This window comes from Pagrus major, chromosome 12, assembly GCF_040436345.1.
Source record: "Pagrus major chromosome 12, Pma_NU_1.0".
Lineage (NCBI taxonomy): Eukaryota > Metazoa > Chordata > Actinopteri > Spariformes > Sparidae > Pagrus > Pagrus major.
In genome coordinates this window covers 3,561,829-3,589,134 of record NC_133226.1, presented here as the reverse complement: position 1 = coordinate 3,589,134, position 27,306 = coordinate 3,561,829, and the positions used below count along the sequence as shown (strand labels likewise).

At 39.1% G+C, this 27,306-nt stretch overlaps 1 protein-coding gene across 1 annotated transcript in view; it reads left to right on the top strand.

Moving 5' to 3' along the window:
* LOC141006318 (ras-specific guanine nucleotide-releasing factor RalGPS1-like) overlaps positions 1-27,306 on the top strand; it is a 91,358-nt gene that overhangs the window by 38,169 nt on the left and 25,883 nt on the right. The window contains exons 8-10 of the mRNA XM_073478483.1: positions 20,155-20,292; positions 20,801-20,894; positions 26,454-26,521. Coding sequence (XP_073334584.1) covers positions 20,155-20,292; positions 20,801-20,894; positions 26,454-26,521 — 300 coding nt within the window. The remainder of the gene's footprint in view (positions 1-20,154; positions 20,293-20,800; positions 20,895-26,453; positions 26,522-27,306) is intronic.

Below are 27,306 nucleotides of genomic sequence, written 5' to 3'. Positions count from 1 at the left end.
GTATGTCTATATATGTATACAGTTGTCAAATATTTTAGTTTTAATGTCAGATTTGTTTAGTTATTTCATATTTTATTTTGTATATTTATTCCTACTTAATTATAGTGTTACTATCTTTTCTCTATCTATATTTTCTTAAATCTTTCTTTACTCAGGTATTTCTATTCTAGTAGGAGCAACTGTAATGTCCCCAAATTCTGATTCCAATCTGTTCAGATGGACTTTTTAAAGCACTCATTGTGTCACAGTCTCTGTCCACGGCTGCACACATAAAAATTAACATTTTTGGGTGAACTGTTCCTTTAATGATGTATTGGCAGGGCTCGTGTTTTCCGTGTTGTGCGTGGCAGTTAAAGCTCCTGAAAGCGTAGTCTAATTTGGATATTTCCATGCTTATGCATAAATAAAAAGGGTGGTACACAAGTGGAATTCTTGATTTTATTTCATAACGATGAAATGTTCCCAAATTCTAGAGGTCAGGAGGCAGCGGGCATTCCTACGACATATTCAAATGTATCCCAGTTGTATTTTTGTCTGCGGTCTGAAAAGTTTTGCTCTCAAACCTATTCTATTATATTGCATAATCAAGACACAAAAGAAACTTCATGTAGTTGCACAAGCATTACTTTTGTCACACAATGACAGTATAATATAATAATGAGCTTCAGTTGAATGCACTGAAACTTCAAATTTTAGGTTAGAATTATACTGGAATAAAGTCATTCCTTAGTTGTTCCGAAGTAGAGCTTAATGAGTGAATTTCAGATCATTGAAATTAACTTCACGCTATAACGTCTTTGACAGAGTTGCTAAATCATCGAGTTGTTTTTTTTTTACCGGCAAAGTTGTGTTAAGTCTAAGCTTAATAATTACAATATGTACTGCAAGTAGCATCATTCAAAACAAGATGAGTGATAATGCATAATATTACATAATATAATCTTATATAATCACCAGGGAAGAGTTTGGGGGGAGTGGTTGTAGTGGTATTCATTGTTAATGAGTCATATGAATAAAATAAACAAAACACACACAGAACAAGATTTGTCATATGGTTAAATTAGAAAAACAAAGACTTATAGTTATAAGTTATAAAGTTATAATCACACTGGGAAGTAAACTAATAAGTAACAGTGTTCTCAGATGATTTCAATTGATGACGAAATTGAATGATCAGTTTGACGTTGAGTCAGTCCATGCACTGTATAACTTTTGACAAGGTTTTTAGACTTTAAAATTTGAGACTTTACAGTGCAGTGTAAAACTTGGAATGACTCTGAAAACAAAAGAAATGTCCTGCCAGCTCCCTGTTCGACACCAGCTCAACAACTGGCTGCACAAACACACGTGATGTCCTTTTTCAAAAACACTATGTATTTAATGTAATTTAAGTTTTTCTACTCCGGACTATAAATAAGAAGAAAATAGTGATTGATGAGAGGACACTGACCCCATTAAGACCCATTGACCCACCGGTAGGTCAGTCAGAATGGTTGTTGAAGTTGTCATTGAAATCAAATCTGTCAAGCTGAAAAAATGATGCACAAGACGTGTAGAATATTTAGCTAGAACAAAAGTCTTGGATTAAATATCTTACTCTGTGTATCATAGTGTCACTTAAACATGGAGCTGGAATACAGTCACAAAAAAACTGTGTTTAGGTGAAAACACAGAGCACACTCAGTATTCTGGCATGAGAAATTAAAATTCCAGGTCAGATAATTGCTCCACTCACCACTTATCTGTTTTCTTATATCCTTTGGCTTTCTGGCAAGTTTGACTTCAAGTCGTCACCACTCACAGTCACTCCACATTTCCTCTGTTTGTCCGTTTTTCTGTCAGTGGAACATCATATTATTTCCTCCACCTGCTGTCAGGATCAATTCTCCATGTAGACTGTGAAGGAAATGTTCCAGCTGCGATGATGTCTGTATAGAGGAGTTTTTTTTTTTAACAGTGCAATCAAGCTGCAGCAACAATCAACCGAAGCTCTCCTGTTGTAACTTCATTCATCTGCAGCAGCTCACATGTGTTCCTCAGATAGACTCAGTTTCTCCCAGAGACTCGACCTCCCTCTGTCTTCCTGCCATTACAAGTGGGACACTTATTGTTGCTTGAAGTAATTAAGCTGTGAGCTGCAGCGACGCCCCTTTCCCCTCCCCTTGACAACAGGGAGATCATGGAGGCATGAGACGGAGGCTCCCAGTCCCCCCACCTCAGCCCTTGTCCCCTGCAGCCCCCCTGCATCTCTCAGCCCCACAGTCCTCCTTTTTCCATTACTCTCCTCCAGCCAGCCTGGGTTTCCTCTCTCTGGGAGAGCTGACCAGTCGCACATGTCCACAGCTGCATGTGTTGCAGTAAGATCACAGGTTTGGAGCATGTGGATCTTGACCTGTACTTACCGAGGGATCTCTGGGAAACAAAGATGTTTACGTTGCATTTTTTTCCTGTTTGTTTTTCCTCTGGTTCACTGGAGACGAAAACGTGTTTCTTTGATCGTCCCAGCCTCATTCCATCTCCTATAATCCTGGGCATTAATAGAAACAGAAAGTTAAAGGAAGTAGAAGTAGTTCCCTATTTTGTTTTGGGGATTTTCTGTCTGTAATGTGACTCTTACACAGACTTTTCAAGTGAAGATGTTTATCTGTGAACCCGGGCGGAGACTGTCCATTCAGGCAATTTGCCAAAATCAAAGGTGGAAGGAGTTTGGATATGGTTTGTTATGTTGTCATAGTAATTACTGGTTACATAATACCTGCTTTCAACAAATATTCAGTGACTCATTGTATTTGTTTTTAATTGCAAGTAAGGCTCACACACTTGTTATGTATGATAGACTTTTTGAAGAAGATGTTTATCGATGAGACATTAGGAGAAACTGCTCTTGGAATGGAAGCTCATGTTGACTTGTGCTTTTATTTTAGTTCCAAAAGGTTTTACAGGGACTTTTTCAGATGGGTTAACATCACTCTTGTTGCCTCAAACGAGCTGTATTCTCATCAGAAAGCTGCAGGTCTTTTTGAAATATGGTGGAGTGATGGGGCTGGAAAATTGTAGACGCATTCGGTGCATGATCTGGCTTGAGTGTTTTTACTGGAGAGTATCATTGATGGATTTCGCATTACAACTCAAAGGTCAACATCATAGTTGACAAAAACGACAAAGAAACTAAGAGGCTCTACAGTACAACAACAACAATCGCCAATTCAAATCCCTTAAGGAAATATTATGTCACTCATTATAATACCATCATGCAAAGTTGAAACATGCCTTGGAGCACATTCAGATGCAGCAGAGCGTCAAACCAGAGCCATGACTCTTCCTTTCTTTGTTCAGACTCTTCCTGTGTGTGTGTTCTATCAGGAGGAATTCTTTGGGCTTCTTGTAATGGCTTTTGTACGTCATGCGATCCCGTGTCTTTTCCTTTCTGTACTTCATAATAGAGGACATGCCCCAGCCTGTGACTGCTCTCCAGTCTCTGTCTTCTCTCTCCGTGCACACAGTCTGCTCTGATGGGCCTCATAATGACCTGCAGTGGAGCTGCAACTGCTTGAAAGCAGGTAGTCAGGAAACAGCAGCATACTGTGAATGGTCTTTCCTGCTGCAGCCCAGAGAGAGCTGGACTAAACATTTTTAGTAAACACCTTTAGGAGATTATCTAGTACTCGAGTACTGGACACACTGATTGACAAGTGATCCTATACCACAGAGCAGACTACAAAGATGTTGACATGTGTATATCAAAAATAATTGTACGTAGTCTGTAGGTCTATAATTTACTAAGTATGTAATTCAATACAGTAAATGACAAGCTGTTAAATTAAGCAGGTATATGGGACAGGAAATACAACAAGTAAGCAGAAGAATGAGTAAAATAGGGTAAGTTAAATAGGTAAACAAGTAAGTAATAAATACATAAATGAAAAGGAACAACAAACAAAACAATAAACACACAGACGTAAATAAGTACTCAAGTAAGTCAAAGTAAAGTGAGAAAGACAAATATTTCATCAGTGCAGTCAATTTCAGCGTTCATCTGTGTCCAGAACAGACTCATTCACATTTACTAATATTTAACTCTGTGGATACAGCTGATGAGTTATAAATACAATGGGACTGAATGTGCCTCTATAGACTTTAATGCATTACATTACTCATTATTACTCACAATAACTCAGAACCTGTAACTGTTATCAGACTGGAATCATGACCAATGGATCAGTGGGCAATACTAGTATTGTATTTTGAAACGTTGTAATTTTGTACTGCATACAGTGGCTGAATTGTAAATACAACTGATGTCTATGGGATTGTACTCAAATATGGGATGCACAATATGGGTTTTTTTTCAACTGGTAATTACCTGCTTTCCTTGGCCGATAAGATAACTGATAATTTTATATTTTTGCATTTTAAAAAGAAGGCCCTAACCTGTAATTTATGCACACCTGAGGGCAAGAAAGGCTCAAATGTAGTGAGCAGAGATGGAAGATTTAATATTCCTTAGCTCTAAAAAAAAATAAATGTTGTGTTAAAACTGGCAGTCCCTTTCCCTCCTCTCTGAACTCTTGTGAAACGTGAATTGTGTGCTGTGCCTGTTCTTCTTCTCCCTCTGTTCATTCATCGATCGCAAACCAACTGTAAAGGTGCAAACAGACACCATCAGAGTTTGTAGATGCTGTGCTTAAGTAAATGAAAGCATTTTGACTTTGTATTATTGTCTCTATTTATCAGCTAGAATTACTATACTACCAATAAGTAGCCGGTTCTATAAATTTCCTAATAGGTCAATAATTGATCAGCCTGATAAATATCCTGCAACTCTAATTTAAAACTCAATGACTGCAAGAGGAACCACTTCAAAAAGTCAAGCGACCCTACTTCATAGAATTTCAAGCAATCTGATATGCCAGTTGTCTTAGTAGCAACAAAACTGTGAAGGAGATACATACCAAAGTGTCTTCAATTGAATCATGTTTTTCAGAAATAGCTTCAAAAGCACAGGAAGCAGCATAAAATGAAGCATGTATCCACATATCAGCTATATAGTATATGTAGGATTAACCCTATCTGAGTAGCAGATAAGCAACAAAAAGGCTCTGAAGAATATTAATAAGTATTAAGACGACATACAGTGATTGTTATGCAGCAGCAGCTCAATCCAGTAACACATTTCCAACATTGTCACGTGAATAAATACTTGTTTGAATTTGTTGCTTGGAGCTTTATCCATTATGAAAAAACTATTGACAGCTGAGCACCTCAGCAGTGTATGTTGGCAGAATGTGTGTGAATGGTGTAAAGAGGTGGTGGACGCCTTGTTACTGGACCTTGCTGTGCGTCAGAGAAGCAGGGAAGCAGGCAGGAGCTGCAGACGGAACACAGCTGAAACACATTACACCACACGCTCATGTGTCTATCATGACATCATCGGCAAATATTTGCTAAACATTTTGTGTTGTGTTATACAGATGTAATATTTAGGATGGAGCTGCCAGCACAGCTGATATCCCTATCTCATTGGGATTTGGGTGTAATGTGGAGAAAATGCAACCCACAGTGGAGTTGGGAAAAGATTTATAGTTCCTGCAGTTTCAGAAATCCACTGTCTTCTATATGTGAACACATTATTTTATTGGATTTCCCCTGGTATTCTTGATGTCTTGGACAGACTTTTTTTGCACTGTCAGCAACAATCTCAAAAACTAAAGATAAAAGAAGCAACATTTCCACAGTTTATTCCATTCAGCCCTTGATATTATGAGGTGTAATGAACATTTTGATTATAGGCCAATGAGGCTTTAGACTTGTTCTCTTGTTTCTTTCATCATCACAGGCTCAGCTGAAATGCTGAGCTTTGAAATACTGCCAAATATCGCCTAAGGTGCTACCCAATATTTCCACAACTGGTTTCCATCTTCTCCTAACCGTCATCATAGAGCCTTTACAGTTTAATGCTTTGGCAATGAGGCAGTCTGCACACATCTTGTAAACTTGGTGTGTAATCATTAATGATGAAGCCTCCCCTGCTTTTTCCCTGCTTCATTTCAACTTCTGTTCTCAAAATGTTTAAAGATGAAATCATAACTTTCCACATGTTCTTGGCGCGATTTTTCTCACATCATCTCAAGACGTTGTTGTGTGTAAACAGCTGTCTAGCTGGCGAAATGAAAATGTTCTCAAACTGCTAATATCCTTGATAATTTTGTCTTTGGGTATTGCATGCCAATAAGGTATCAAGCTGGTAGCACCAGATAGTCTAACAGTCCAACCAAAGATTTGTAACTTGAAGCCACGATGTCCATCAACACTCAGTGGTTATTACCATATTATTGAATACTCACGAGTAATAACACACGCGCGCATGCACGCACACGCGCACGCACGCACGCACGCGTGCGCGCACACACACACACACACACACACACACAGACTCACAAGGTGAAAACATTAGCAGCTGACACTGCCGCATCTGGTAAAAATCAATGTAGTAAATTGTACAGAGAGCTAAATTATCCTTCCACACTGCACAGAATTAATCTGTGTAGTTAGCATTTGTGTGTGTGCTCACAGCTCAGACTCTGACTGATTTCAGAACTCACAAGGAACTCTGCTCTTTGTCATGTCCTGCCAGTTTCTCTACTTGATATGTTTATAGAGTTTAATAGAGCCTCAGGATAGACATATGTTTGCCTCAGTTTTTGCATTCTTGGGCTAAAATGTCCATCGCAATTTCCCAGAGTCCTTTAATTTATTCCCCTTCGACTAACAGTCCAAAACCCATAATTCAAATGGTATAAAACAGATAAAAGCCACAAATCCTGACATTTAGGAAGTTTGAACCAGAGAATGTTTGGAGTTTGCATTTGATAAATTAATTATGTTATAAAATACTGTAGATTATTAAAATAATAATATTTTTTTTTTCTGTCAATGGACTGATCAATTAAATATTGTATATTGTATAGTGTTTGCTACATATTCAATGCTCACGCCTTTGCTATTGGTACATAGAACAAAACATCTGGTATTTTGATTAACATTAGTTACAGATTTTAGTTTTGAAACATGAATTGTATTGAAAGTCCACATTGAGAAAATCAGGTAAATCAGGAACTACTACAACAACTAAACACAAATGAAAGCCCTGACATGTTGAACTTTTCTAAATGACAGTTACTCTGTATATCTGTGTTGTGGCCTCCACCCTGATCAGAGCTGGACAGATAAATCAGCCCTGCAGCAGTAAAGTTTGACCCTGAAGAGAAAACATGAAATGGCTTCACATGTCCAACTAACGTAGAGACAAAGCCAAGACAGACGCTGATGACCACTGCTTCAGACTGACTGACTGTGCTTCAGCTCTCTTGTGTGGACCCTGTCCCCAGTGCTTAAGTTGAAAAGGCTTTGGCCCTTTCCAGTTCAGCAGTTACAGCATTGTTTGGCCTCTGGGAACAGGCTGCTGGACCACACACTGAGCAGCATGGCAAGAGATGATGTACCACGGAGTCACTGCAGCAAACTGAGTCTGAAATAACTGACTGAGTTTTGCTAGTTGTTCAGAGTCTGTGAGGGCGAAGCAGGTCTGAGGAGCAGAGCAGTGACACATGAACTGCTGTGTGTTTGTGTCCGAGGTGCTAATGTATCATCCTCCATGCACGGGTGCAGCAGGCCAAGCTACCTTGACCCCTGCTCCATGACCTTTGACCTCTCTAATGCCTGACCCCCTGTGGGGCGTGTCTCCTTTGTGCTGCTGAACATGTTTCTCACTGCACTACTGTTTGTGTGTGTGTGTGTGTGTGTGCACATGTATACAGGGTACATGTATCTGTTTCACTAATTTTGTACCTGTAATAGATCAGTATGTAATACTAAAATAGCACACTTTGCTAACTTTAAGGTTAAAGAAATAAGTACATTTTCAATGAAACATGAGCTTAATGTGGAAAATGTGAGTTAGCACATTTGTAATTAAGCACAAAAGAATGTGATCATAGGTCATAGGGTTTGTATCCATAGCAACAAGATTGACTAGGTGTCTTTCAGAGTGGCTGTGAACCAAAAAGACCTCTGACCTAAACAATGAAGTAAAAGTGCTATATAAATACAGCCCTTTACCTTTTAAAATGGGTCATTTGTCTGTGCCTCCTAGAATGGTCTATCTGCCATCTCTGCGATTAAAGGAAAAGCCTGCTGATTTTCAATTTTCTATATTTCTCATACAGCTACAAACCCCATGAACACACACAATCCAAGGAAATTCGTCAAAAACTCTCACTTTCCTTTGTCTGTCAAAACAAAAGCTACAATGATGTTTAAATGACTTAATTCATTTTCCTGCTTGCTCATCAAGCCTCTTCACTCATATTTAATACTTGTATACTACTCCTTCTAAACTTATTTCACATTTTCATGAAGTCTCACCATGTAGATGTTTTTCTCTTAAAGCTGATGGTATTTTTCTATTTGCTTATATATATTCTTCTTATTGTTAATACGTTTCATGTGCAGACCCAAAGCAACAATGGATGTGTCTACTAACAAGTGTTGTCTGTGTATCAAAGTCTGAAAAACACATCGATGAGCCACACTGTTACACTGGCTGACATGTTCCTTCGTTACCATGAACACGCTCATGTGTAGTTCATTTTGACTCCCACATACACTGACCTGCTGCCACAAATACTCACAATAGACCCAGTCCTGGATTAAACTGCTCCTGAAAATAACTAACTACCCCAACTAATGGTAGATTTCCTCCTGTTTGAGATTTTTTTTTAAATTCAAAACTAGAGTGACCAACGGTTTTGGAAAATTAATGAGCCTCAGAAAAAAACCCAATATATTGGTGTGTCATTTTTAGCGATTTATGTCTGCAGTAGGACTTAGAGCTGAGGCAGCTTAGACAAGTCAGATAGCATTAAAAGTATAATATATAAGAATTCTGCATTAAAATGTCTGAAAACAACTGATCTTGGTTACATATTTTGTTGGGTTGTGTACTTGCATTATCCCAAATGTTTCCAACAATGTTCAAACCAGAGAAATCTACGCTGGAGGTAATGGTGCGTTTCATCAGGTCACTGCTGTGTCTGATTCATGTCAGATAGAATTTCATCAGCAGTGGTGGTTGTTTAATGGTGTATTCATCAACAGTGAAGTGAGTTTGATGGCAGGAATGTTTCCTTTGTGTTACTAATGCAGTGTTTATCTGCCCCAGAGAGCCAGTTTACTGTGCACTAGCTGTAAGCTAAGGTTAGCGAGCAACGGCACACACTGGGTGTATGTGTCTGTGTGTTTATACTCAGGACAACTGTCGTGTATTCTGTAACTTATTGAGCAGAGACTCTGCTTCTCTTTCTTCTTTTCCCCTCTCCTCTCTGTAATATTGCTCATGAAGTAAAGTACATTTCCCCTCCAGCTCCTGTCAGCAGTCAACATTACAGAACATAAACACCTGACAATCCAATCCACTTTTTAATCCCAAAAGTTTAAAAGTAATCTCTGAGCTCTCCTCCCGTTGGTACCGGGTCCAAATCAGAGCGGGGGGACTCTGAGGGACAACAGTTGTTATTTACACAACCTCAAGCTGCTGCTTGTGAGGAAAGTGTCAACACACATTGTTTTAATTGTTTGAACAGATTGTCAATGCTGCTGTTTCTTCAAGTGAGAACTGTCTCCTGTCAACACAATATATCTACAACAGCTGTTTTTTTTAATCTCTGTTGTTATTAACCACATTTACTTTTATGCATCAAGGCATGGCCACACATTGCAATTTTTCACTTTGTGTTACTCTTGATGGCGATGTTTTTTTACCCGGCTGTAGTTGAAAGGTTATTAGAAAATATCTTTTTGCCTTTATCTGTTTCTTCTTTTATGAATGAAAAGTTACAATATTCAGTATACAAGATGTTATAGTGGTCACAGGAAATAAAACAGTGACATTTCCCATCATGTTGCATCATTTCAAAAACAGTGATGTAATGTGTTCTGTTAGATCTCAGTGTGAGCATGCAGCCATCATTTTGTCTTGTTTTTTTAGGATCCACAATATTGTAAATGCATGTGTTTACACAAACACACACGCACACAGACAAGCAGACACACACACACGCACGCACGCATAATGTGCTTCAGTCCATTTTGTGAAAAGTGCTGGACATTTATTAGTGCAGCTTGTGGAAAAGGACTTTATTTTTGGTCTCTTTGGTCAAGTTAAAATCTGTTTTTGAAAGGCATCATTCTGGCGTTTGTCAGATCGCCACATCTGTCTTGTTAAAACACGCAGTTATGCTTCAGTCTCCATCATCGCACAATGAAAACAGAGCATCCAGGCTGTGAAAGAAATTAATTCAGAACTGCATTGGCAGTAATGTGGTCTGTGTGTGTGTGTGTGTGTGTGTGTGTGTGTGTGTGTGTGTGTGTGTGTGTGTGTGTGTGTGTGTGTGTGTGTGTGTGTGTGTGTGTGTGTGTGTGTGTGTGTGTGTGTGTGTGTGTGTGTGAGATCATTTAAGGTTGGTGGTGTAGGAGAACAGAAACTGAAGGTAGCAGTGTGATGAGTATGGTTTTGGTGTAGTTTTGGTCATACGTGGTGTTGCTTCACTTTATTTTTCCTCCATGTGTTTGCACAAGGTCAGGGTTAAGCTCTTCTTGCAAAAGACCTTTCATATTGGTGAATTGTATTGACAGCAGGATAAACCTGGTCATTCCTAAAAAGAAAAAAATAGCCGTTATTGTTGTCTTGCACAATGTTGGAATTGCAAGATAATATTATTTTGTTGGCAGACAATAACGGACTATTGCTGAGACATTCATGCTGTTTTACAGTCTGAGCTGTCCTCAGAGGAACATATATTCCTCCAGTATTATTCCCTCATCACAGTTGAGGAAGAAAGATGCTCTTTCATCCATCATTGCTGTCATTGGTGAACTGCTCATCCACTTTTTCTCACAGTGTCTTCAGACTGCAGTTCCAGGATGTCTGCTCTCCACTGACAAAATGGAATCAGTTTCATCTTGATGAAGGTTCTCAGACATCCAGGTCATGGTAATTCTAAGTGCTGTATCGTAGGCAACTTGATGTGTTTGTGCTCTGAGTTTCAGAGTGTTAGGGCCACTTGTAGCTTGTTGACTCAACTGGCCTTCATGTGGGTTGCTAAGGCTAGGTGAGCCCAGGTGTGAATGGCTGTTAAACTGTGTTGGGAGAGAACTCAGCACAGCATTGTAGGTGGGTGATAAGTAATGTCTTAGGCCACCTCCTCTGTTCAAAGACGGTCGTTCCAGTTTGACATAGATGGATTATTTTACTCCTCTTTCAAACCATCTGTCTTCTCTAGCCAAGATGTTTACATTGTTGTCCTCAAAAGAATGATTTGTCTCCTTCAGATGTAAGTGGACAGCAGAGTCTTGACCTGAGGAGTTGGCCCTCCTGTGTTGTGCCATTAGTTTATGGAGAGATTGTTTTGTCTCCCCAATGTACAAATCTGTGCAGTCCTGGCTGTATAGTTTATGCTGTTGAAACGTCTTCAAGAAACTGAAACACATCCAGTTGCCTATGATACAGCACTTAGAATCAATTTCATAATTTTCACATTATTAGAAACTGAGTTTTGCAAAAACTGTACAATAGAAGATGATGTCTGCCTAATCTATCATAGTTCAGCTGACATCAGCTGTACTGACTCCAGACCTGACATCAGCTGGCACTGATGTGAGTGATGTAACACACTGCTGGAATCAACAGCACTTGGTTCTCTGATGATTTTTGAGGATGAACATCCATAAATCTGCTTAGAAATCAAATAAAGAAGGCGCTTCTTAAAACTGCAGCTCTTACCACATGATCATCAGACTTTTTACATCAGTAAGTAATTCATTGAATGTTGCCATGGTTACTGTGCAAACATGACTTTCAGATTCACCCAAATTTTAATATTTGTATACATTAATAAATTTATCGACCTTTAGGCCTAAAAGACTGGGCTGGGGTAGACCAGACTACTGACTGACTCACTCCATCGCAACCATACAATCCCTGTATGCATCACCCAAAGCATTATAGCAACTATTAAAATGTATACCCAAAGAAAATAAAACAGTGTTAGAGAAATCATGCTGATTGGCTGTTCGGCAAAGCGAATCAATGCACAAGAGGAGAACCAGAAAAAGAAAGGGAAAGACTCTTGAGCCTGTCGCTGTAGCAGCCATGATTTAACCCATTCAGTGTGGTTTCTCCTTATTTTTCAACTTTGCCTCTTCAACATCTATAACTTTTTATCAGACATATTCTCAATTCGAAGTGGCTATATTAGTGAGAGTAGTGTCAAAAAGGACTAACACAGACAACTTCCACCTGGAAGAACGTTCGAGGTAGTTGGCCATTGGCTGTAGTCATTGCGGTGTGTTCAAGTGCAGCTTTTGGCCTGGACTAAGGCCAGTCTTCAGAACAGTCAGCCTCCGTCTCCACTAGTCCTAAGGCTCATTTATGCTCCTTTTCCATATGAAAATAGATAAGTTTCAAACGATATAACAGTCACTGCCCACATATTTGTGTGTCCATGTGTTAGCAAAGACGTTACGTAGTGCAACCAGTAGAGGGCGCTGTTCAGAGTCATCTCTGATGCCACTTTTCCTTCGCCACCATCCAACTCACATTTAATTCCCTTTCAGTCTCCTCCCAGCTGGTTTGTAGTAACTGTTAGTCTTCTCACCAACTCACATAACCTCTCCTCAAAATGTTCCGCCATTTCTAAAACTTATTCGTCTTGTCTTGACATGTTTATTGGCTACACTCAACTTGGTCCGTATACGTAAGCTGTCAGAAAACATGCAGAAATATGGTCAAAATAAACACAGTGTATGGACAGAAGGCTCCGTCCATAATTATGCATATCTGACGTTGAGCATGAATGAGTCTTAAGATGTTGGTTTGCTGTAACTGGGTCTATATAGGCAGCGTACTCCTAAGAGGCAGTTGAGAACACATTTGGGACCTGGTGACATGCCAAATGTTGCCATATCTGAGTAGCCAAACTTAGTCTGAAAATAAGGATACATTTTGCATAGTTTGTGAAGACATTTATTAAAAATACAATTAGCGTAATGACCTTAATGACCTGAAAACTCCCACTATGGAGTGTTAATAGTCTCAGATTATATGGAATTATCTTCATACCATGATTCTCTAAGGATTTGTGAAGGCTGCTGAGACACATTTATCACCTGGTAATTCTGAAGTTCTGTTAAAGTAAAGGGACATTATGTAGTTTTGGTGAAGAAATCCAATCTCATAATTTAAATATTCACAATATTAATGAGGCAATGATACAAACTCAGAAATATGTATTTCTTCCATTAGTGAATAAACCAGCTGTTCTCAGAGGAAAATAAGGTCCCAGAACACTGTTTGAAGCTAGAAAGGTGGCAGGGTCCGCCACATATAAACAAAGTAAAACAGTATAAATTGTGTTATGCTTTAAGGTCAGTTTGTTTTTTCAGTTTATATAGTCATGAAAACAAAGAGAGTTTGATTATTTAGTTTGTTTAGGCAGAAAAAAAAACAGTCAATGAAGATCTTTCCCTGCTCATTAACATTTCTTCAACACAACTACAGAGTGCTCCTTTAAAGATTGATATCCATGTACAGAAACATCAAATTATTCAGTTGTTCCCAATATATTGTTTTTTCATGTCAATGGAAATGCCACTGATCTATATGTAATAAACCTGACAGGAATTCTCTTCCAGTTAAATGAAGTAATGGCATTAATGAATACGTCTGTTGCACCCTGTATGTCAGAATGGAACAGTCTGCACAGGTGCAGTATGGTGAGCTCCTCAGTTTATTGGACGCCTGTAACTTTTATGAACATTCCCAGGATGTCCACCTGTGCCCTGTGGTCTTTTCCATAGCCCTATAAAATGCTACGTCTGCCCTCATTTTCCACATCCTATCTCAGCCACTCTACTGATTTATCCACAAAACATTTCCAGAAAACAAAACAAGGCTGATCTCAGGTCTGGATATCACTGCATGTGCAAATGGCCTTTTGCAGCCTGTCTGTTCCAGTTAACCTTATATTAAAGTACAGAGTCATTATATTTTGCTGCTTCAGAAAAAATGGCAAAAGAACTTTATCTGACTGGAGCAGTAGACTTCCTTTTTCTTGCATCCTGTCAAAAAGAAAAGTTTGAGGAAAACCACAGGACCATATAGTGAATGGCAAAATGTTCTACAACAGCAGAGGAAGATACATGGAGTGGTTTTGTATTAACTAGTATTAGATCCTATCAACTATGCTCGGCAGAGGCAAACATGTGAGAGATTCTGACAAGAACTAGGGTTCAAGTCATGACTGCAGGTAGAGCAGGAGCCAATCCATGTTCATTGTAATGAGGTGGCTAATGTGGGGGTGGACAATCAGTGTGGAGAAAAATGTGAAAAATAACAGTAAGATATAAGTTAAATCAGGAATTTCTTTATGCCAATGCAACCCATTTAATTTAACATAAAACCCACTTCAAGATGCTTAAAGGCTCCATTTTATGCTCATTTTCAGGATCATATTTTTATTCCAAGTGTTTACTAGAAAATGTTTACATGCTTTAATGTTCAAAAAACACACATTTTTCTACCATGGTCTTGCTGGGGTTGTAGCTGAGGGCTTTATAGTCAAAAAAGACATTGACATACCATTTTCTTCGATATGGGACCTTTAAACAGTCATATTTACACCTTGTATCTTCTGTTTTTTACACTGTGGTTCAATGAGCAGTTAGCTAGCCAGCCAACAACAGCTAACAATGATCAACATGCAGTTGGTATATGCATAGACCAAAATGTTCGAAGTTCAAGATGTATGTTGCAGCCCTGCACTAAAATTAAAACAACGCAGCAGTGGATATTTGTCTGCATGGTAACCACCATATGAGAAATGAAGCAGTCTAAAGGAAGAACTGAGGTAATGGGGATTTTACCAGGAAAGCTCTGTGATCTCAAGCCCAGATTCCAACATCTCTTACGTCCTAAATGTTCAATGTTCATTAAACTAACTTGAGGTTACAGCAGCCTTGTGGACAGTAAAATCCTTGCTAAATGTTTTAAGGAGCCATGTAGGTCTGCTTTCCTCGGTGTCCATAAGCATGTGGAGGCCAGCATTTAGTGCCCGCTTGTGGTACCACTGTACCAGGCTTTAGCTTCATGTCTTGGTGGCTGCTGCAGTATAACAAGTATAATAGCTTGTTCCCTGTGCTGTAGAGCCTCCACATCAGCTCAATATTGATTAGGCTGCACGCATAGAGTAATAGACTTCAGAAATCTACTGATTTGATAATCAACAATATCAGTCAATAATGATGTGTCTGTAATATGATTTAAAGGAACAGTTCATCTCCTCCCCCCATGCTGCTGGAAAGTCGGTGAAGTTTCGTAGACCACAAAACATTTCTGGAACTTCACAGCAAAACAGAGTAGCATCATTCTCCTAAACAACTGAAGTAGCTGGGGACTTGTTTTAAAATGGAAAAAAACTACAGAAAAAAAACAAAAAACGAACAAAAAAACGAAGGGAGAATGGCTCCATACTTCCAGCATAATCCAAGTCTCCAGATGCCCCGAGATCCCAAATGAATTTAAAAAGACATTAATTACACCTTTTTTAAAGCTGAAATCTTCTGCTAAGGTAAAATCAGTTTTGGTTCTCAGGGTTTCTGGAGACTTGGATTATGCTGGATGAGCTGTATGGAGCCACTCGTATTTGTTTTTTCATGATTTAAAACAAGTCCCCACTTTCCCTAAGAAGTTGTAACACCAAAATGTTACACTAGTCGAGAAAAATTGAGCAGTGAATTTTTTAACACAAAAAAAGAAAGGTAAAGAAAGAGCTGGAGTGTGACGCCTGTTTCACAGAAAGGGGATTGGATAAACCTGTTCAAGATGGCAAGAACAGTGTCAGTTTTCATTGTAACATAAATCAGGAGAGATTTACATTTACGGCCTTAAGGAAAAAGAAAAGAAAAGCAAACATGGGTGGAAATCTATTCATGTCTACTAATCAGTCTGCTAACTAAGCACAGTTGTGCCCTCAGTTGCAGCTGTGAGTCATTAGTTCAGGGTTTTCAGTGTAGTCCTTAAAGCCTGATCGAGCGGAACAGTCAGTGGTTATGAGATACAGTACTGTTGGTTGCCTGTTACCTCACTAATACCAGAGTGCTCACATGTTTGCATAGTGGAACGATGGTGAGATGTACTCCTGTCCTGGAAACCTGTCATCACCTTATTCATGTTTTTGTGTGTCTTTTTCTGACTTCATTAACTGACCACAGTGACATAACTCAGAAATCATGCATTTCAACTACCCAAACTCAAACATCATTCTCATTGAAAGTACCTTGGCCCGCTGTCTGGAAATGTAAAGCCCGCTGCCAGAAATTTGCAAGAAATATTTGATTCAGACCTAACCTTTAAAAACCACACATCAAAAAAGTTGTCCAGTCCTGCTTCATCCAAATAAGAAGCACCTCCAGAATCACACCAGTACTGTCACTCTGACGAGGAAAACTTCATTCATGCACTCTTCTTCTCACGACTTGACTACTGTAACCCCCTCTTATCTGGGATACACAGAATGTCTCTGTCTCGCCTCCAGCTTGTCCAGAATGCTGCAGCTCAGCTTCTTACTGGTTTTAACAGACACCCTCACATCACTATACTAGCTTCTCTCCGTCCACCCCCTGTTCAATTTTGAGTTGATCATAAGATTTCTGATCACTTTAAAAGCTCGTCTGGGTCTGGCCCCTCAGGTGGGGCCTTTCTGGCCGTTCCAAAGTCGAGGCTCAACTCTAAAGGTGACCGTGCTTTTGCCATCAGGGCCCCTGGACTTTGGAACAGCCTATGTGAGGACATAAGGCTTGCAGATTCAGTAACTTCATTTAAATCACTTCTTAATTTCCACTTTAATAGACTTGCTTTGAAGTTGTCTTTTAAAATTCCTTAAGTCTGACTATCCTTTTGTTCTTTACGCTGTTCTTAATCTGTTTGTCTACTTCTAATTCCTCTTCAGTGATGTCATCTTCTACATATAAATATGTAACTTTTTAATATAATAATATATGTATATATGACAATATAAAAAAGTTATTATTATTATTATGTCCTTTAATCTCTGAAATCTTTACTGATATAGCCAGTATATCGTTTTATGTAAAAAATGATTTATACTTTAGTATAGTGTCAGGGTGGTTAATCTCACCTGAAGTCAATGTCATGACCAATTTGCCCACACAACAATCATGACTTGTGTTTTCGTTACCAGCTCTTTCAGCTCAGTTTATGATGTAGTTCTAAAATCGATGATGACTAAAGTTCTCCAAGGATAAGGTCTTTATATAAACTGCTGCTATTTAGGTCTTTTAGGTACGCAGCTCCAACATAAAAATAAAAATGTAATCAATACACATAACTCACTTTCATATTTCTTTAAGTAGAAAAGTCTAGTTTAATTTAAACTTTTTGATAGTTAACAATAAAGTGATAGGATAGTAGAGTAAAGATAACTTAAGTTCAGGTGACCTGTATTTTTCTGTATTTGCAGTGTATTTGTAAGTGCAGTGTATGTACTGTGTAGTGTTGCCAAATATGTGTGTGCATTTTTCTTCCATCTGTTTGTGCGTGTCAGCTTGTTCGATGGTGGACTTTCCCAGCCACCACGAACAGTGCTCAACCAATGTTATATAACTTCACCATTTATCATAAATCGTATTTAAAGTCGATGTGAAACCAAAATTGTCAGTTATTCGTCTGTATTGGTTTTACTGTTTATTGTTCAGGATTTTAAAAAAAAAGACGCTTCTTTGTGTGACCACAAATTGCTGTCATCAACATCAGAGAGAAGATCTGTCACTTTAATCATAGCCACCAACATTGCTGGTATCGATATAAGATGTGGGCAAAACCTTCATCGGGTGCTCACTAATTATACTTTCATAAAACACTGCTAAAAGTTGAGGAGAATGGAAATGAACCAGCTCACCAGGGGCAGGCAGGCAGGCAGGGCTGCTGATGTGTCAGAAGATCCTTTATTTTATTTGAAGTATTTATAGAATTGATTCGTTTGCAAGATAAAAGATACAGCACTGTGTCAGATATATAATCTTACACATTCAAACTTATACACAAACACATTTATAGCTATGCATGTACCTGCAAATTAAAAAAATCTGTGCAGATGTAATAAGCTTTCTCATCAAACTCAACTCGATTTATGAGTGAGTACAAAAGGGGACTGGACTGACTGGGACTGGCGGAGGTATGCGCTCTACTGAGTGCCATTCTAGTTTGTAGTGGGTTTGTTTTAAACATTAGCCTTTGCTCTTATTTTGTGGTGTGCAGTAGAGAATCATTCAGGGAATGTGAGGGCAGAGAGACAGGGGTGACGTGCAAAACACAGGTCTCTGATCACATTTAAACCACATGTGTTGCAGTAACCATCTTAGACCACAAGTTAACAAGAGGCCCTTTATTGTCTAAATTAATTAATAGTCCTGTCTCCTGCAATTCAGTATGGTGGGCCACCCCGCTCTATGCAGCCAGCCCTAGTAGAATTTAATTTGTGTGGTTTTCAGTGGAAAAGATGGTGTCCAACATTAGTCAGAGTACAGTTCTTGAGAAACACTGAATATTTATTTAGTTTGGAAAGTTAATGTTGAGATATTATCCCCAACATCATCAGTTATTTGATTCAAATGATACATATTGGTTTTGTTGGCATTTCGTTTGAGGCTGGCCTGTCTCAGCAGATCAGTACTGACTTGTTTTTTTAAACAACAGGATAATCCTGGTTGAAGTGATAATATGTTGGAGATTGTAAAAAATGATGTGGAAAATGGTGTGCAACATGTGTATAGTGTATCTGTCTGTCTGCTGTGTGCATATAATGTATTCTGCATACACTGAAGAGCCAGGATATTTGAAGGGCTAACAGGTGAAGTGACTAACAGTGATCATTTAGTTACGATGGAGTATTTTTCAAAAAGTACAATACTCTAGCATACAGTGTTGAGGCTCAGCGTGAGTTTCCAGTCTGGTGTTTAGTAGCAGTTAGTGCAGAGTAATTAAGACAAATTGTTGGAAAGTTGGTGACTCAGCAGATGTTTTCCAGGTTATTTTTGACACATTTGTGCCCTGTGTTTTTTTCCCTCCTGTCCTTGGTAATAGATGCCAGACGTCAAACATGCAACCCTCCCACTCAAATAAAAAGTTACCACTTTCTTAAAATTCTTTATATTAACAATAATGCGGCTCCTGAGAGACATTCTTTGGCATAACCCAACACGAAAATATCCAAGTTAGTATCCAAAGCTATAGAAATAAAAACTTGAGAGAGAGGTCCAGTAAAATTAAAAATAATATGCATTCCTCCCACCTCTTACCCGGGAATTCCACTAGTTGCATGTGCGTTGCGGAACGGCTCCACTACGGCTTTGCTCCGTGCTCCTTCGTCCATCAACCCACCGGCTGCGTTTTGACCGAGGAGTTCCCGCGGTGATTACAAAATCACGCGCAATCGCTGTTATACATGTAAGTGTTATAAACACAACAACAAACAGACAAAAGATTAGTGTTCCCAACTGAAGGATTAGAAGAAGGGTGGACTTGTCTCTTTTTTGAGATTTTTGTACTGGTGTTAACATGGAGTGTTTTATTCTGAAAATTAACCAGATGTTTTGATTGTGTTTCGGTGTCTGACGTCCTGTCTGGTCTGTGCTGAGTTTGGCTGAATTGATGTGCCATGCTCCGGCATCCGGCAAAAATAGACTTCAGATTTTATAAAAAAAAATATTGGCCGAATAGGAAGAACATACCCCTTGGGGCATAATGTCCGCTGGAGTGGAAAATTTGTTTAAGAGTAAAAACAAACATTAAAAACATAAAAACTTTTTTACAGAAGAGTACACTATCCATGGTCATGACTGTCCTCAGTCATAAAAGCTTCCATGAAGGCCAAAATGACTTGTAAAGCCACGAAGTGCATCTATTCTTTGGAATGAATTTGAACCACTACTCGTGCTATCAGAACAGCACTTGTCAAAGCAAAGCTCGTGTCAGTGCCAGGTTGCACTAAGTGGCTTACTGTCTCGTGCTGTCTTCTCTAGGGATCTACCTGTTGGACATGATCTACATCGACTCAGCCTATCCTGCATCAGACAGTATCATAGAGACAGAGCAGCGGACCAATCAGATGAACAACCTTCTGAGGGTCATCTCTGATCTGCAGATGTCGTGTAACTACGGTAAGAAACAAGTCTACATTAACACATCAACAATATCCAGCATTCATGTTGTGTCTTGACCCCTCTGGGCCACCGTAATATAGCTCCGCCACGATGGATTTTGAGCTAATTATTATGTACTTCCTCAAATTTGATTAAATCAACACCAAATTGGGTATACAGCATCCAGGGACTAAGATACACATTTCATTACAAACAAGCAATATTGGTTTAAAAAACGTTTCTATCAATCAAAATATCCTTGCAAAGGGCAGGGCTTAGAATGACTTGGTGATAACTCAATAACATTAGTCCAATCATCATAAAACTCAGTAGAAATCTTCAGGCCGTGTTTTGGAAAAGGTCAACTAAAACATTTTTGAGCTCGACCCATAGGGGGTGCCACAAATAACACAAATGTGTACCTGAAAATCTAGTGGACAGAATTTCAACATTTTCTCAGAAACCCACTCATTGCTGCTTGCAGCTTTGGTTTCAACTGATTGACCCATTTCCTGTTTCTTTCTAGATTACTTGGTGACCCTTCCACATGTCCAGAAGTATCTGTTGTCAGTTCGCTACATAGAGGAACTCCAGAAGTTTGTAGAGGATGACAACTTCAAGTAAGTTTCATCTCAGAGACTGGCAATGCTGGGCAGTAGTACACTTTTACAGTCATGACATTTTGTGTTTACGTCCTCAAATGGCCAGATTACCAAGACAAGTAAAACTCTGGTCACAACATGAGCTTTGTCCAGCTCACGGAAACATGGAGGTGGGCGCGAAATTGACGGGGGTCAATTCACAGGATGCAGGATGGAAAACGACAGGCAGCTGGTTTTAGCTTTCTCCACAGGGAGCTCCTTCATCCAGCAGGCGCTGATGACTTTCTCAGGCAGCGTCTTAGATCTTCTCCTCAGAAATAGGTTCGGCTGTCTGCCACAGCTCGTCACAGTTTGGATTTAGCACTTGATTTTCAGGGTTGTCATCTTGAGGTTGTGGTTATACTAAGTCTGTTTATTTCTATGTCTCACCTTTTTCAGATTTTGCATAAATAATACATACATTTTTTTTAATGAGTCTTAATAAAGAGATCTATTTGGATAAGTGTGTATGGCAAAATGACATGACAGAAGTCAGTTTGGTGAAACAGGTGAACTGATGTGATCTTATCAAAAGATGGTCTCTATTTTCCCCTAATGTGTTAGAGTGGACAAAAATAATTGAAACTGGGATACAGTGATCTGTGCGAAAGAAGACCTGTGTGTTTGAATGCAAGTTGAAATGTGAGAGGAGCTTTTCTGCAGAACATGTGTTTAGGCCGGTCACCAGAGCCTGTCTTCAGCGCTGTCAGTCAATAATGTGTTAACTCAAGAGTCACTCTTGGGTCACCTGGCTACATCCACAATTATGGAGACACTAGTGAAGAGCAGTAAATTATGAAGTGTTGTACTCTTTTCCATTGGCAGACATGATGAAATGGAAATAATAGACCTACATCAATAGGATCAAACCTTTAAAGCAACATTATGTAGAGATTTGTATTTTGTGCCATTTGGTGCAACTGTCGTAAATACAAATCCCCGGTTTCTGTAACAATTTGTAAGACGTAATGTAACGTTACATGCTAACTTCCATCAACAACCACTCAGCGCGTCAATGCGTTGTCTTAAAATCGTATGTCTTGAAGTAAACATGCATGTTCATTCTTTTTTTGCCATGCTCGGTCACTGTCTCTTTCTCTTTCCTTGGTTTCCTCCATCAGCGATCTCGTCAGTCTCTTTGACTCTGTGATGATGTCTGTAGAGGCTGATAAGCTCGGTTCTGATGCCTGCATGCCATTGTTACAGCGAAGTGTGTCCATGGAAGTACAGACAACTATCAATTTGATACTGAAGAAAACTGATGATTGTCAGGCATCTTTTGGAGTGATAAGGAGCTTTCATCAAACTCATTACAACACCGATCAGCCACATCATTAAAAGGATTAACAGGTGGAGTGAATAACATTAATCATCTTGTTACAATGCAGTGTTCTGCACTACCCAACTAAACACTGTTGCAGACCACCCCCTAACGGCAACAACACTCCCTGATAGCAGTGGCACCCCCAGGCAGGACAATGCAGCCTACCATACCAAAATTTGCTCTGGAATGGCTGGGGAAACGTGACAATAAACTCAAGGCAGCGCCCTGTCCTCCCGTCCCAAATTTCCAAGATCCCAAATCGACAGAGCATCTGTCGGACATTCCAGAAAAAGTCTGATCCATGAAGGCCCCACCGTGGATCCAACTTGGCTCTGACCCATCAAGTCCAAGACACAGGACCTCTGTGAGTGTCCTGTATTGTCTCGCACCAGGGCGTTGGATCCTTTGAGTCCTTAGGGTTGCAAGGTGGGGACTCCATGGATTGGACTCATTCTGGCGTATCCCATGGATGTTCAATCAGATTGGGATCTGGATAATTTGGAGGCCACGTTGATCCTCATTTTCATGCTCCTCGGGTCATTCCAGAGCGTTTTTTTTGTGAATTTTCAGGGCTCATTGCTAACTCATTGATGGCCACTGCCATTAGGCAGTGCTGCTGCCATGAGGGGGTGTACTTGGTCTGTAACAGTGTTTGGGCATGTGATTTCTGGTAAGTGACAACCACATGAATGCCAGGACCCAAGGTTTCTCAGTAGAATTTTGTATTGTAACAAAATGATCAATATTATTTTCTTCACCTGACAGTGGTTTTTAATGTTGTGGCTGATTGGTGTATATTCTGAGGGGAGCCTTGCCTGTCTTTCCTATTTCAAGGCAATCCATCCAGTTGTTGGAGCATTTCACTCAAAGCCGCAAATGTCATCCTCATGGTGGGACTAGTTAAAGTCAGAGACTTCCCAAGGTAGGATTCATCCATGGATACCAAATTTGATGGCAATTCTTTGTAGAGATATTTCAGTCCGGACCAGCAGTGGTGGACCAGCAGACAGACATTCATTGGCATCCATAGGGGAGTGATGCTAAAAATTGAACAGTGGCAACAAATTGCATGGAGTTTAGACCAGCAATTACTTTTAGTCTGCCTCATTCTTACTGGTGCCCTGATCAGATCTCCACGTTTCTGTCAGACTGTGGCATGAAGGGAAAAAATCCTGTGGTGACCCTGAGGTTGTCTTGAACTAGTCCAGCCACAATTATGTAACCTTCAAACTTACACATCATCTTCAACATTTTCACCTAGGGATTGGCACACACATGGTTCAGACAGGCAGACATAATAACAATACATTTCATATAATTTAGGTTTGGATTCTGATATGCTCTGTTCTGCTCGTTTGTTCCTCCAGGTTATATTGGGTGTTGATTAATTTTGAAATTCAATGGAAAACTTCCTCATGGTCACAGTTACTCCTCTACTAGTACATTGTGCTATTAAGTGTGATCACTTTGCTATTAAGTGTGATCACTTTGCTATTAAGTGTGATCACTTTGAAAAACACTTCAAGGAGAAGAGGAGTAAAAGTCTAGCCAAGGCAGATAACTAGCTCTGACAAGCAACTGCTGTACAGCCCACACAAATAGAAGTAACATCACAACTAGCTCACCTGTCATTTCACTAGTGCTGACTGGGAGATGCAGTCCAGTGTGCTTCTCACTCAGTGCCTCTCCATCTGACAGTGTTGTCCTGTTACATCCTTTCAGTTATGTGAGAAATTAAAGTTGTATGGACAGAATATTAACATTGCTCACATCCAAAAGAAATGTCATATGTCTGTGTAAAAAATGTAGCTTCTCTCCAGTGTAAAAGTCCATCTTAGTTTTAGTCATATTTGGTCAACCCTGTCCTTTTTATTTATTATTTTATTTTTTATAGTCCATTTTAGTCAAAAACTCGTTAATATTAGTCTTGTCTTAGTCAAAGAAAACAAATTAAGTCTTGTTTTAGTCAGAGAGGCTGTCTGGTCTGATGTTATTAATATAAGCAATAAATCCACACATGAAACATTCATATTATTTTGAGCAACAAGATTCAGCAAATGAGGCCCCTGGATGAATGTAACATACAAAATAGCCTGCAGCAACAACAACTAACATAATGCTGGTGTGGAAAGTCACCAGGAAGATGCTTCAGGCATACAGGAAGAGAAATGTGCATCCAATGACAAGGAGATTGTGATAATATGATTTTTTTAAAGGGAACAATCTGTGTTGTTTCATTTTTAAACTCTATTATTATTTTTCAACAATATTGTTGTCAGCATGGACTTCCACGCATTTCCTACTGTTATTGACACTGATCTGCCCAATCAGATTCAACAAGTAAAAGTCCCGCCCTTTCCGGTTGACAAAATTCTGATGTGTTTTCTGGTTAATGTCGTGTTTTTGGAATTTGCAATTGTGGTTTCCAACTTGCTATTGTGTTTTCTCTCTTGCAATTGTTTTCTGACTTGCTGTTGTGTTTTCTGACATGCTGTTGTGTTTTCTGACTTGCTGTTGTGTTTTCTGACTTGCTGTTGTGTTTTCTGACATGCTGTTGTGTTTTCTGACTTGCTGTTGTGTTTTCTGACATGCTGTTGTGTTTTCTGACTTGCTGTTGTGTTTTCTGACTTGCTGTTGTGTTTTCTGACATGCTGTTGTGTTTTCTGACTTGCTGTTGTGTTTTTTCAACTTGACGTTGTGATTCAGATTTGTTGTTGTGATTTCAGTCGTCGGCCACCGAAAATTTAAAAGAAATTTGAAATATGTAAACTAAAAACTATAGCAGAACTATAAAATATACTAAATAAAAACTTAAATTGTATCCACAAAAGCAACAAGTCACTAGTCCATGCTTAGAAAAGCAGTTATTTAGACACTGAACGTTTCTAATAGTTTAGTCAGTAAATTAATAAAATCTGTGTGTCGTACAGATCTGGAAAGTGTTTATCATGTTGATAGACTGTATTTGAAGTTTTCAGGGCTTGTTCCTTCTGCCAGCACTTTAAACAGTCATTCATAAACACGACCAAACTCACTCTCACTAATGAATGCCTTTTTTACGTACAGTTTCTTCCACCACTGTGTTTCACTAAATACTTTCCAAATGAAGAGATGAGTGGCAGAATCACATTTACCAAGGAACAGAATTAATTGGGACTATTCCTTGTGCTGGTAGACCAAAATGAGCCTGTGCAGACAGTGGGAGAAACTTATAATACCTGAGTCAATACAGAGTCGCCAAGTTAGTGCTTTGGAGTTTGAAGTCCAAACTCCCAAAGATGTGAGGATGCAGTCTGATCAACTGGCAGGGCAGCATTCACCAGCAGCTCAGTTGGGCTCTGGTGATTACAAAATTGTACCGACTGTACTGAGAGAAAATGATCTCAACTCTAAGGTCACGTTTGCCAAAGCACAGTACTGAAGTATAAATTTGAGGTACTTGTACTTGACTCCTTTTCCTCACTTTTTGGAGATATGTGGTTCTCACAGGACAGCCCCGCTACAAACATATGATGATCTTATTGAAAATAATGCATTACTGTAGATTACACAAGCCAACAACATATAAAGTAGTTAAATGAGCTCAACCATAAACATCTACAGTGGTAAAATGACACATACACATTCATGCAGCAGTAATATTAATCCACAAACATTAGATATAATAGTGAAACACTTCAGACTTGTACTGACTCATACTGACATTTTTACCAACATTTTGCATGCAGGATTCTTTTTTGTAGTGCAGCATTTTCACAGTGTGGTATTGGTACTTTTACTTAGGTACAGGATTTACATTTTCCAAATAAGTTCTTTTATCACTTACACAATATATTCACAGGCTGCAGTCTTCAGTTCTCTGCCTGTGTCTACACAGGATGTGTTCTGGCACAGTATTGAGTGTGGGTCAGTCACTCAGTTCTGTGTCCAACACAGAATCACTGTAGCTGCATGAATAAAAAGTAAGAATACAGACTTGAAGTGCATCAAAGTTTGTTTTAGCCTAAAACTGTCAGCATGCAGTACAGTATACTTCATAGCTGTGTTTCGTTTAGATCCAAGTTACTAAGCCATGTGCCTGTATTTCTCAACTCACCTTTTACATCAGCAGACGATGAAAGAGTTTGAAGCCTCATCACTTAGTTGAGTAATGCTCAGTTAGATTTTTGGTTAATTATCCTTGGTGTGTCTGATGGTAATCATTTGTGTTGCAGACTGTCTCTGAAGATTGAACCTGGCAATAGTTCCCCTCGCATTGCTTCTTCTAAAGAAGACCTGGCAGGTAAGACACACATGTTGTAGAGCTCCTTATAGCTCCTTATAGTCCTCCAATGGCATTGCTATATTGCACTATATTGCATACCAAGTGTTTATTTTAGTTATTTCATTTTCATTAGGATCATTAGATTAAATAAAATGTTATTATTATTTCTTTGTATTTGTCAGAAGAACAAAACGAACACTTTTCAGACAGTAAATCTGTATCTTTACATATGGTTACATATTAATGCATATACGAAGATGTTGGATAGTGGAAAACTGATCATAGTTTTCATTATTTAAGTATATAATTTTGGTGGCAGTTGTAAGGAGCAGTTAATGTTTGTGTTTAAGTAATACAGTATGATGGTTTAAAGAAATAGATGCTTTGGGTAAACACACTTTATTGCTTTCTTGCCATGGAACAGATGACAATAGCCGATTAGCTTAGCTTAGCATGACATAAAGACTGCAAGTGGGGAAACCCAGCTATGTTTTAACCTGCCTTTTTTTCGGCATTGTGTATACAGTACTTTGTATTTGCTTACTGAAATGTTATATTCTATATCTGTACACTTTACTTTAATTGCACAATATTTTCCCTTGGGATAACTGAATTATATTATTTGCTAGCCTTACTCTGTCCAAAGGTTTTTACAGGTACAGTAGTTACATGCTATAACTATTTGTAGGCAGGCATACTGAGTTCCTGGAGTGGCTACTGGTCGCTCTTCACCCTTTCAGTGACAACAAGCTAGACGTCACTGTGTCTGACCAAGAAAAAGACCAGATCATGTTCCCCTATAA